The sequence below is a fragment of the Mus caroli genome, chromosome 3 (genome assembly GCF_900094665.2).
Source record: "Mus caroli chromosome 3, CAROLI_EIJ_v1.1, whole genome shotgun sequence".
NCBI lineage: Eukaryota > Metazoa > Chordata > Mammalia > Rodentia > Muridae > Mus > Mus caroli.
Window position 1 is genome coordinate 68,424,627 of NC_034572.1, and position 13,733 is coordinate 68,438,359.

The 13,733-nt window shown below is 34.8% G+C and overlaps 1 protein-coding gene across 1 annotated transcript in view; it reads right to left on the reverse strand.

Moving 5' to 3' along the window:
• The window catches only part of Wdr49 (WD repeat domain 49), a 158,727-nt gene that overhangs the window by 128,197 nt on the left and 16,797 nt on the right, over nucleotides 1-13,733 (reverse strand). The window contains exons 3-5 of the mRNA XM_029475360.1: nucleotides 5,745-6,185; nucleotides 5,202-5,378; nucleotides 4,209-4,383 (exon numbers count right to left, since the gene is read on the reverse strand). Of these exons, the coding sequence (XP_029331220.1) occupies nucleotides 4,209-4,383; nucleotides 5,202-5,378; nucleotides 5,745-6,185 (793 nt within the window). The remainder of the gene's footprint in view (nucleotides 1-4,208; nucleotides 4,384-5,201; nucleotides 5,379-5,744; nucleotides 6,186-13,733) is intronic.

Here is a 13,733-nt window from a genome sequence, read left to right on the forward strand (position 1 = left end):
TATAAAGAACTCAAGAAGGTGGACTCCAGAAAGTCAAATAACCCCATTAAAAAATGGGGCTCAGAACTGAACAAAGAATTCTCTATTTTCTTCATACTAAGACAATTGAGCTTCAAACAACCAAAAGTCATTGTTATCTGGTATTGGTTGCTACAACTCAGAAGATTCCTTTTCATTGGTTAAGAGTTCAGTAGTTCCACATTCAGGTGAATTTTAAGTCTAGAAACTAAGTAGGAGAAGAATTTTACATTCCTCATATGTGAATACATGTGTATGTGGACACACACATATGAAATAAATTATGTGTCTATGTATGTGAGATAAATTGTATGTCTATATTGTGAGATATTGTGTGTGTGTGTGTGTGTGTGTGTGTGTATGCATATACCTACATGAACTAGGGCCTCATGTAAGTTAGGTAACTACTCTACCAGTGAGCAATGTACCCATCCCCTATGCCTCTTTTCAGTTCGATGTTGAGATAAAATCTCAGAAAGCTTTCAGTATAGCTTTGAGTTCATGCTGCAGCTCAGGCAGTCATGATTCTCTTGCCTTAGTTCTGATTAGCTGTAGGTGGATATGAATATACATACATATATTTAAACACAGAGATAGAAGATAGGTAATTAGGTAGATGATAGATAGATAGATAGATAGATAGATAGATAGATAGATAGATAGATAGATAGAAAGGGTAGATGGATGGATGGATGGATGGATGGATGGATGGATGGATGGATGGATGGATGGATGATAGATAGTGGGTAGACAGATAGGTAGATATGATATAATTGATATTTGATGCTTACACACAAAACCTAGAATACAAGCCTCCGGGCATATCTGTGAGTCATTATCTAAACTAGATTGATTATCATGTATGCCCATGAGTGATTTTGTTTATTATCTTAACTGAATAGGAAATACCTACCCTTAATATGGATGACAATTAGATATATATTTTTAAAAAAAATCTCAGGAAAGCCTTTTTGCTTTTCTTGTTCTAGTTTGCTGTTATGTGTCACTGTGAGTTTATCTACCTGTTGACAAGCTTGTTTCACCTGTTGCTGTCATTATCCTGCCATTAGTCACTGACATGGAAACCTTAGATTAAAAACCACCAGCTCTCTAGGAATCCGGAAACTAGCCTGAAACTTTTGAAGCATTTGACCTCCTATATTGGTCAGCTACCAATACTCAGCCTCTTCAGTATGAAAATAGCTTTTATTGTATATATATATATATATATATATATATATATATATATATATATATATATATATTATGTCCATCTCCAAACATTATACATGTACACACATTCTATTGATTCTGTTTTTCTAGAGAACCCTAATAATAGATATCAATATGATATATGAATGATATAAATGATAAATATAAATATCTATCTAAATGGTAGATGAATGATCATTCATCTATCATTAACATACATAAGTGCATGAACACACATATGCATATAATATTTCTGTTGCTCATTCCAAGTTTACAGTGATTTGGAGAGGTATAACCTCACATAGGATTTCTGAGGTCATAGATAAAATCTCCTCTGACTTATTTCCAGACAACAGCTGAGAATGACATGATGAAAATCTGATGAGGAGTAAATTTACCCTGACCTATGGAACAATATCATATGGCAGACAAGAAGACAAATAACTCTTGGATAGGGATCCTGTGTTATACATTAATTTTAAGAGGTCTAAATAAAACTAAGGAAGAATTTGGAATACATCTTAGGTAGGAAGATGTTTGAGCATGACTCATCTGCAGAAATTCTTTCTTGATATAATCTTAACCTTTTCAAAAGTCTCATACTACAGGCTATTTCTCCTTAGTTATCCATATTACCATAAAGTATTGGAACACAAATAATCAATTTCAAAAATACTACTGTAGATTTCAGAATGTACTGCTTTGTGCTTATAATTTATTCGTTCATTTATGTGTGGGCATATAGCACTTAATTCAAAAGCAGTTTCTATAACTTCTTTCAGTTCATTTCTAGCACATTGATCCTTATTTTGGTATTATAAAAATTTGAAGCATAATTTTGTGAATGTCACAATAAGAGATGAATTCCAGTGTTGTTTTTCCCCAACTAATATCCTACCAAAATCAGAGGATGGATAAAATGTACTGAATATATGATTTATACTAAAAAAAAAAGTAAGTCATAATTTACTGTCACTTGTATGGGTCTTGATTTGGGGCCACATATTAGAAGATCAGCATGAGATCAAAAACTCATAAAGCTGCCTGAAAAGCCAAGAGTTCGTACCTTTGACAATCCATTTTTAAACTATATTAAAAGTTGACCACTGATGTTAATTTTCTGTATATTTTACTCAAATCAATGAGATTACTAATTTCTCTTATTGTTTTTTAATTGCATTCTATTTACTTATAATAATAAATATTTTTTAAAAAATAAAATTACATTCTAACTTATTTTCTTTTTTATTGTTTTTCTAATTTTCTTTTGCTTTTCAATTAATTTATTTATTCACTTTATATCCCAATTGCACCTCCCTTCTCTTCCAAGATCCCCCCTCACACAGCCCCTTGCTCTCATTCCTCAATCTCCTTCTCCTTTGAGAAAAAGAAAGACCCCCTGAGTACCAACCCACCATGGTACATCGACTCACTGAAGGACTGGGAATATCATCTCCCACTTAGGCCAGTCTCAGTTAGGCAAACAGGATTCACAGGCAAGCAACAGAGTCAGGGCCAGTCTCTGCTTCTGATGTTGGAGTACCTACATGAAGACTAAGCTGAACATCAGTTCTAATTGTGCAGTGGGGACTAGATTCTGTCTACAATAAATGCAAGGGGAAAAATGGAGCAGAGACTGAAGGAATAGCCAACCACTGATCTTCCCAACTTGAGACCAACCCTTGGGCAAGAACTCATCCACAACACTATTAATGATACTCTGTTATGCTTGCAGACAGGAGCCTAGAATAACAGTCCTCTGAGAGGGTCCACCCAGCAGCTGACTGAAACAGATGCAAAGACCCAGAGCTAAACATTTGAGAGAGCTCAGGACATCTTGTGGAAGAGCTGGGGAAAGGATTGAGGAACCCAGAACTCCACACTAAGGCCAACAGAGTCAACTAACCTGGACCTTTGGGGGCTCCCAAAGTAGGAGTGATTTCTATTCATTAAAGTACATTTTCACTAATGTAGCAATTTTTACATAAGAAAATCACCATAACCCTTAATATCTGTACAGTACAGATACTGAACACTTAGTTCTCGAATCATCAAGATCATTGTTTTTAGAATTAAAATATATTATGAAAATCATTAACTCATTAATAATTAAGTTTTAAGAAAATTTTAGCATTTTACAGACACTGATCTATAAAATAATCCTTTCTCAAAGAGCTACTATTCATGCATTCTAAACAGGAAGAACTCATACAATATATCAAGAGGGAGAAAGGAGGGAGGAAAGTATGGAGTGAGGGAAGGAGAGAGAGGAAAAGGAGAGAAGGAGGAGGAAGACAGAGACAAACAGAAATAAAGAAACAGAGAGAGCTTTATTTATAATTTGGAGGCAGAGGAAGAAAACTCACATGTCCTATGTCAGGCTGAGCTGTATAATAAAACTTCCTCTAAAGAAGGAAACAAAGGGAAAAATGGTGAGTTTGAGTTTGAATGAATCTTTCTGATAAAGTATGTGTTGAAAAATTTTAAATATGTATACATAATAAGGTAAATAGCTAAAATATACAAAACAAAGTATCAGTAAAATTAATTCAAAGCTTAAAAAAGACAAAGTAGAAAGAAAATTACATTCTGAAGGAAACACTAATGTTTCTAATAAGAACACAGAAAAAATAAAATCACTCCTGAGGAATTTCTTTAATTCTTTCTCTAAGCACTGAGTGAATGACTGACATAGGTTAGGAGCAGAGTGGACTTGAGGCTGATTAGATTCTATAACAATTTTCTTCCGTCTTCCGAGAGTTCTGAGTGCATAGTTCACCTGAATTAACTGAATGAAGCATACATCTTAGAAGAAAATGAAGCCAGCACTCAGGATAAAGTGAGTCTATGCCAAAACCTCCAGAGAACCAATTATTGGTTTCTAAATTTAAACATTCAGTGTGTAACACTTTCATTAAAGAAATAAAGGTAGAAAGTGAAAATTACTGTTTCTTCCTGCTACTATTCAAACCCAGTACCTTGCCGGACCCAGTCTCCATGATGAAGTGTGTGCTGTAATACGTGACAACATTTGTGACATCCAGAGACCAGCTCTGCCCAGTCAATGGTCATAGTGGCTTCTTCATTATCACATGCATTAGCAGGGCGCTCAAAAAGGGAAATCATGGCTGCTGTGAAAGCAACTGCTTGAACCTTGGGTCATCAAAAGAGAAACAAACACAGGCAGCTTAAGGACTGTTCAACAGTTTTATGGACCCTAACATTAACAAGGAATAGATCGTGAGTTAGGAACATTCTCTACGATATTACTTAAAGTATATAAATCGATGACAGTAGAAGAACCACCATACAGTGCACAGAGTGGTTTCCAACTATTGCTTTTCACTTTAATAAGGACTTGTCACTGAAAACAGGAAGAATGGAAGCTTTCACGGTCATGAAAGAGAATTGATTGTTCAAGCCTCTTCAGTGTCTGGCACACTCCACTGTCATTGAGTAAGTAGAGACTTCTCTTATTTAAGATCAACTTGATAGGATGAGAAGTGACTGTATCCAATGTCACAAGTTCAATTTTACCATCATTCCTGCCTCTATTCCTTTGTTATGTGATATGAAATAGGAATACTCTCTTAGCTCTTTAACAATGGAAATCTCACAAACCAAAACAAGTACTTTGAAAGGAATACTACTTTGACAATAGGAAATCAGTTCATACATTAATGGTAAATATTTATATTGGGATCTATTGTATTAAACTTTTATAATGTAGCATTTGTAAGTTTTGAAATTAAAAAATATAATTACACACACAGACAAGAAGATCATAACAAAGGTATATATTTTATAAGTCAAAGGTGGAATTGTAATATAACCCATCTATTTCATGTCCAATGAGTGTAGCCTCATAATTTATAAAATAGAAGTGATGCTCAACATATTTGAATTTCTACTTTGATTTAGAGTTTTAAGATGAACTCCTTATTGTTCAGTCACATCTTCCTCTCACTTACCTTTCCAGTTATATCTCCAAAAGAAAGGATTGAGTCTTTGGGATCAATAGGATCATACCAATAATCCATGCATATGGGAGCTCCTTGCAGACCTTGGAGTTTGTATTGACAAGGAAATTCTTCTTTGGACAGTAGATCATAAAAACAAATCTCTTTGCTTGTAAAAGCCACTGCTATCTAGAAAAATCAAAGGATATTAGTGATGGATTTAGTGAAATTGATACACAAAGCAAGTATACACATAAAATTTCCAAATGAGAGACAGTTCTCTGAGAGCCCTTAGCAGAATTCTAAAAGTATGCATAGTAGCACAACTTCTAACATTGAACTCTAATCAAAAAAATCAAAACAAAACATATTAATTACCAAAGACTTTTGAGCACCTTTTCTTTTCTATTTTAATCCTCCGTCCACCACCATGCTACATCCCTAAGAAGTACTTCTTATATTCCCTACAGGTAAAATGGTGTTGTCAGGAGTTCTGTTCCATCATTTTCTAATCTTTTTGCATAACTATCAAGTGTATTTATAAACAGTTTGTACCTTGTTAACATTTTCCAGAGAAACCAAACTTGTCACCCACAGGTGTTTGAGTTTGATGGCATCTGAAGTGATAGGAAGTGATTCTTGCAACTTTAAGTTCTCTCCCCAGATTCCTAGTAAGCCTTCCTTGCTAATAGTTAAGTAACGACTGGAACTTTTTAAGAAAACTACTTTCTGAATGGTGTCCTTGTGTTTTCCTGGGAGGAATTCAAGGTTCTTCCATTGGGGAACGACTGTTGCCTTTGCTCGTTCATCTCTCTCATAAAGCGATAACAGTATAAATGAAGTCAGCTTGTCCCAGTCAATGAAGCCATCCCGGGCCACATCCACTTTGTCAAAGAGTTCTCCATACTCTTCCTTTGTGCCCCAACCCACAGTTTCTGCCATCTTCTGTACAAATTCTTCTCTGGACATACAAATGGTTTGACTCGGATCTTGGGACTAGAAATGAGAATAGAGAAGTAAAACAACAGAAAACTCATTACAGAGAGAAGAGCATTGTGCTGTCTCCAGGTTGATTTGGTTAGTAATTCTTGAGTGTGGGAAGAAAAGCACCTTTTACTTTTGGGAGGTTCTATACTTACATGAATTTGGACAGGAAAGATAATTTATAGGGCTAGACGCTACATGTTCATTTACACATATTAATGAAGAAGAGTTAAAGAATATGTGTTGATAAGGAGGGGATTGAAGAGACTGTAGGACATTGGTTAGGGAGCTGGAAAAGACAAGGTAAGGATTCAGAAAGAAAGCATTCCTTATAACAATTTTATTAGCTAATGAAATCCCATTTTGGACTTCTGACCTCCAAACTGCAAATCAATAAAATTTCATATTTAAGCCACTAAGTTAGTAGTAATTCTTTATAGCAGCAACAGAAAGCTAACATAGTGGTTTGTAGAAGGATATAAACCCTTGAAAAAGCTTTATAGAGCCAGTAAAACTACAATATGATGCAATTTTAATTCAAGGGTAAGAAATCTACTTCTGTAAATACCATATTATAAGAGACACTATAATATGAAACTATAGTGTCTGCAAATGGAAAGTTAGCAAAAACTAAAGCAGAACTCCCAGAAGAAACACTGAAAGATTTCTACAAATCTCTAGGCAACACATTCTCAACCCATTCTCAAAAGGGGCTAATACATCATTGTATTTGAAGTGTATTTCTATTGAAAAACTCCTTATTTAACATTATTGTCACATCTCCTAACTGATTTCACAACAATTAGGATTGTAATTCATGACAGAATGAAGCCATTATGCATGTTTTGGAATTTTCTAATCTTTTTGAAAATGAGAACATTAGTGACATTTCACAACTGATTTAAACAGCAAATCATGAGGAGGAAAGGTAAGGATAGAAAGTTGAAAGAAAGGAAGGAGATAAAGTATATAGGAGGGAAACAGAAATGGGGGGAGAAGGAGAAAAGAAAATAGGGAGAGGGAGAGATGGAGAGGGAGAGGCAGAGGGAGAGAGAGAGACAGAGAGGGAGAGGGAGAGACAGAGAGGGAGAGGGAGAGGGAGAGGGAGAGGGAGGAGGGAGAGGGAGAATGTAGATGATGTAGAATGTAGAGATGGGCAAGACAGCACTTCCTTGGCTTACAGTGTCTGAGCTAAAAGGGGCGGAATGTCAGCCTCCTGGAATGTCAACCTCCTGTGATGTTGTTTGTGAATCTAGGAGACCCACATTTTTTTTTTACATCCCTGGAAAGACCACTACAGTGCTGAGAGTAAAGATTCCTACTGACTAGGACCATACAAAGTAATTGGAGTGGAAGGCAAATATATAGTCTGTACATACTTCAAATAATAATAGTGCTTAATATAAATATTGGGGTTTGGGAAGAAGGAATCAGCTTTCCACAAGAGGAGCCGAAGATTGAGAAAACACCAAGTATATGAGGTATTGTGTAAGATTGAGGAAACACCTAGTATATGAGGTACTGTATAAGATTGAGGAAACACATAGCATATGAAGTACTGTGTAAGATTGAGGAAACACCTAGTATATGAGGTACTGTGTAATAAAGATGTGTTTTGTTGCCATGTGTCTGTGTCATTTGTCACATGACCCCCCCTCGCTCATATCTGTTAGGTCCATTTGAATCATAACCTGTGTTAGTTACATTATTTCTCTGTTTAGCTTATGTCTCAGTGACCTGCCCAATAGAGGATACTAGAAGGAAAACTCCCTTCCAATGAGTCTAACTATCCTCAAGAAAACAAAAAATAATTTCACACCATTAAAACCAGTAGAGAAAACTCTCTCTCTCTCTCTCTCTCTCTCTCTCTCTCTCTCTCTCTCTCTCTCTCTCTGTGTGTGTGTGTGTGTGTGTGTGTGTGTCAACCATCACCAACATAAAAATAACAGGAAATAACAATCATTTGTCAATAGTATCTCTCACCATCAATGGACTCAATTCCCCCAGTAAAAAGACACAGGCAAGTTCACAGCACTAAATGACCTCATAAAGAATTTGGAGAGTTCTCATACTAAGGAATTAAAAGCATATATGAAGCCTCTAGAAAAAAGAAGCAAACATACCAAGGAGGAGTAAAAAACAGGATATAATCAAACTCGAGATTGAAATCAATCAATTAGAAACAACAAGAACAAAATAAAGAATAAGCAAAACCACAAGAGCTGATTATTTGAGAAATCAACAAGATATATAAACAATTAGTCAAACTAGCTGAAAGTCAGAGACAGTACCCACATTAACAAAATCAGAAATGAAAAGGGGAACATAAAAGACACTGAGGAAATTTTAAAAGAACATTAGGTCTTACTTCAAAAGCATACACTCCACAAAAAGGAAAATCTACTAAAATGGATGATATTCTAAACAGATTCCAAATACAAAAGCTAAATTAAGATATAAGGAAAACTATCTGAATAATTCCATAAGCCCTAAGAAAACAAGAAGCAGTCAATAAAAGCCTCCCATCTAAAACAAAACTGTGGGACAGATGGCTTTAGTGTTGCATTCTTCCAGACTTTCAAAGAAGAGCTAAGGCCAATAGTCCTCAAACTATAGTCACTGAAATAAAACAGAAAGAATACTGCCAAATCATTCTATGAGGCAACAGTTACCCTGCTACCTAAACCACACAAAGACTCAACAAAGAAAGAAAATCTCAGACGAATTTCCCTTATGAAGAACAATGATACAAAAATATTCTATAAAATACTCGCAAATCAAATCTAAGAACATATCAAAGACATCATCTACCATGATCAAATATGCTTCATCCCAGGGATGCAGGGATGGTTCAATATTCAAAAAAAAAAAAAACCATATAAACAAACTGAAAGAGAAAAAAACACACGATCATCTCAAAAGATGATAAAAAAAAAGCATTTGAAAAAGTCCAGCACCCTTTTATGAAAACATCTTGGAAGGTCAGGGATACAAGGGGCATATTTAAAGTCACTGAAGCGAACACTCAACATCAAACTAAATGGAGAAAAACTTAAAGTCTGGGACAAGACAAGGCTTTCCACTCTCCGCATATATCTTCAATGTAATACTTGAAGTTCTAGCATGAGTAGTAAGCCAACCAAAGGAGATCAAGGTGATACAAGATGGGAAGGAAAAAGTATTGATTGCTACTTGTGGATGACATACATTAGTATATAAAAGCAACCCCAACATTCTATAAGAAAACTCCTACAGCTGATAAACACCTTTAGGAATGTGGCAGGATACAAATTTAACGCAAAGAAATCAAAAGCCCTCCTTTGTACAAACAATAAATAGGTTAAGAAACAAGTTAGAAAGTCAATACCCTCCACAATAGACATAAATAATATAAATATCTTGGTGTGACCCTAACCAAGAAAGTAAAAGAGCTATATGGCATATAGATGTTTTTTGTCTTTGCCATCAAAGACTGTTATTTGAGAGTTTGGGGGGGAGTGGGGAGAGAATTCTAGATGTACATTACTGTTAATTTTAGTAAGTTATCTTCTCTATAAGGAGGAGATTGTTGCATATTGAGTAAATCTAAGAGATTTACCAGAGGATCAAAATATATGTAGGAGGCCCCCCAAAAACCAGAATAGCCTGAAGCTCTCTTTCATGGTTATTTATCATTGTTATCACAGAGACTAGCTTAGCTAGATATGATTCATACTCTTCCATCTGCTCTTCATCAGAAGTACAAAATAGCAAACTACCCTCACCTAGCTAGGTAAAGTAAAGTTTACCTGTTCCTAGAAACTGTGACTATCACTGTACAAGATCAACATCTCCCTAGTGTGAAAAACCATGTCTTCTGCCTTTGAGTTACTTTGGTGCTCTATAAAGTCAGAGAGGGTCCCCATTCTGGATGGATGGGGTCCTTAGCAGGAAATAACTCCATGAAAAAGAGACTAAAAGAACCCCTCAATATGTAAATGTTGGGACATACAATCATTTAATTGTTGTAATTAATGAATTTTAGTATGCTCAGCACACTCCCCCCCACACACACACAATATACAAGTTTACCTAGAATCTTGACTTTATGACCGAACTTCGCATGTTTTTATGCAATTTTGTAAAGTTATATTATCCCTCCATTTGTGTGAGGCTCTAGTAAGATAAACTGTGTTAAAAACTGTCAATTATTAACCAAAAAAAATATCAATTATACTGAACACCAATTATTATTGTTATAGATACAGCCACATCAAGCTAAATTCATAAGCATATATTTAGTATACATATGAAAAATTGGGGTATTTTATTTAATTATGAAGCGGTATTAATTTTTAAGTGACCATTGAGTCACTCTAATAAAGCTATCCTCACAAGAGAAAGTGTTAATTTAAAAGTGAAACATTCAGATACAACTGTTTCATGATGAGCTTGAAAATGTATCTTTTTACCCCTAGTAGTGCCTAGTCTAGCATTCCTGAACTAAAAACTTAATGTTCTCACCTCTCAGATATCTCATTGAATTCAGAACAAACATATATGTAATTGAGAAACATATAATTATTCTACCTAGCATAACATTTTAAAATTATTTGTCATGTTGATTTCCTAAGAAAACATTCAGGTCCTGACTAGTTTTGTTTTATTTTGGTTTGGTTTTTTTCTGAGAATACCTAGAAAACATGGTTCTTGATTATCTCACTTGATACATTTTAGACTTTAGAAAATCTGTCTTTGGAATATCCTTCAAATATAGAACATTATAAAGATCATTTCATTTTAATATTTATGAAAACAGAGCTCTGAGCCTCAGTGTTAAACTCTTAAAAATACTCCCTTTTAAAGGAACCTGACATCTCTTTTTTGCACTAAGAAAAGATTGTTATTTTTAACTGGTAATGGCTAAAACTTAAACTCTCCTATAATGATCACTTTTCTGGACATTTTTCAAGGAAAGAATCAAAATTACAATGTATTATCTACCAAATGGCACCATGCCATATACAAATAGAGATATCTAAATAGTTGTCTTTCCTTTTGATTTGTCCACTTACCTCATACCTGGAAGGTATACCTCTAAAATGTACACTTACCTTTACCACCACAATACCCTATGGAGACATAGATAATTTAAGGAGTCTTTATTAATAAACATTTCTACTATTTTCAATGTGCTGGTTTTATATAAACAAGCCTACAGATACGTCTAAGCTCAATTAAGTAATTATTTTTTAAGAAAGAATTTCCTAGAAGCATAATTTCTGAGACAAATAATTTATATATTCTTGTAATAGACATTTATAATTTTATTATTTGAGGATTTCATACCTCTGTATATTGAGGATCAATAACATTCACAACCCCTCCCCTCCCCCACATCTTTTCCCTTCCTGTGCTTTGTTTCTTAAACTCACTGAGTTTGCTCATTACTGTCTGTGTGGGCATGAATGTAGGACAGTTTGCTGGAATATGTTCCTTTCTGAGAACACAGGATTTTTTGTTGTTGTTTGTTTGTTTGTTTGTTTGTTTTAATCTTCAATTTTCTTCTACGAGCATCTGTCAATTGCAAATAGCACCTCATTATCTCTTTCCCCATCCATGTTGAAAATGTTGGATAACTTAATGTTGAGTATGAGGTCAGCTATGACTTCATGTATATAAGAGTCCTGCTGTGCCTGGCCAAATAAATAAATAAATAAATAACCAAACCAGTTTTGTTGTAGCTATCTACTCTGGCCCTGACAATTCCTCTTTGTTTTAATCTGTAATGAACCCTGACCTCTGAAGTGCTGGTGATATAGATGTCTCATTTACAGTTGAGCCTTGTTCCTTGTACATTGGCCAGTCATGGGTCTGTATGAATTGCCCTCTACTACAAAACAAAGTTTCCTTGATAAGGACAGATGAGATGTCCTAATTTCTGGATAAAGAATAAAAACACAGATTGGAAAAGGGGACAAGTCATTTCTACAACCAGTTAGAGTAATAGTATTGCATTCTCCCCTATGACCTAGGGAGTCATAGGATTTCCATAAAGGCAAGAATTCCATCTTATGAGGCAGGTCTAATCTAATCCAAAAGTGGTTCATTACCCCCATAATATTTGTCCTTTATTGAACCAGTAAATATATATTTATTACCAGGCCATTCATTATTGTAGCTTATAGGGTTCACAGCTCAGTAAAAGTGTTGATTACTTTTATTCCCTGGTAGTAGGCATAGAACCTCCCGGCCCTGAAAGCTAGCCAGTGGGTCTAAAGCTTCCAGATTAATACCAATTTGATTTCTTCATGTCCTATTATGCAAGAATGTGTCATTATCAGTAATAGGGTCTTATCATCAAGTTCTGGATAGTAAACAATAGCAGTAACCTATAGTGATGTGAGTCGTAGGGCCCTGCTGACCAACAACTTGATAAAAAGACATCCAATACCGAGCACTGGGTACTGGGTTTTTATTTGATAGCCTAAGGTCCCTGGGAAAGACATTGGTCTCTGCTATAGGGTACCTCCATTTGAACTTCTTTTATATATATATGTGTGTGTGTGTGTGTGTGTGTGTGTGTGTGCATATATAATTACATCTATAATGGTAGGTTTCATTGTGATGTCTTTAAATATTTTTAATAATAGTAATCTTTCCCTGTATTTTACCTCCACTATACAGTTCAATCACCTTCTCCATTAAGTTCTTTTTTATCTTTTAGATTCTTCATATCACCTGGGTTCAATTCATCTTCATTTGAGTTATACTGCCTATGGCTCCCCACTAGTTTCTGTGACTAAATTAGTATTTCAATTTAAGTACACATGTTAAAGATTTGTAGCCAGTATCCACATATGTGAGAAGATATTAGAATAGCTACACTTGCTTTTTAGTTCTATCTGCTTGAAGTACCTTTTAATATCTTTTTTACTCTAAGGTACTATCTATTGTTAATGTTGTAATGTGTTTCTCACGGGCAGCAAATAGATCAGTTCTCCTTTCTAGTCCAATATTCTAGTTTGTGTCTCTATATTGGGGAAATGAGACCAGTAACAAAATTATTATTTAAAGATGTGTATTAATTCCTGACACTTTCTTGAATTTGCAGAGTTTTCTCAGAATGCTGTAGAATAACTCATTAATTCATATATTTATTCATTTTCTGAGACCTTCTAAGGACTGTTTATCCTTCTCTTCAGATTGAAGTATTTCTTCTAATATCCTCTGTACAACTGGTTTAGAAGTCACACGTTTATCTTATCTCTTTTTATCATAGATTTTGTCTTTTTTATATCTTTAGTGGGTAGTTTCATCGAGTAGAGTAGCCTGGCTTGACCATAATTGTCTTTTATAACTTGAAATATATTATTCCAGCCATTCTGGGTTTAAAGTTTCTGTGGTATGATCATGTGTTATATTAATGAGTCTGATTTTATAAGTTATTTGATCTCTCTCTGGTCCTGTCTATTTGATGTTCTGAACTCAAGTATACTTGGTATACTTGGATGGTCGTCACTTTCTTAGGCTTGGAGTTTGGAGTTTTCTGTCTATTCTATATGTTATGATATTCTGCTT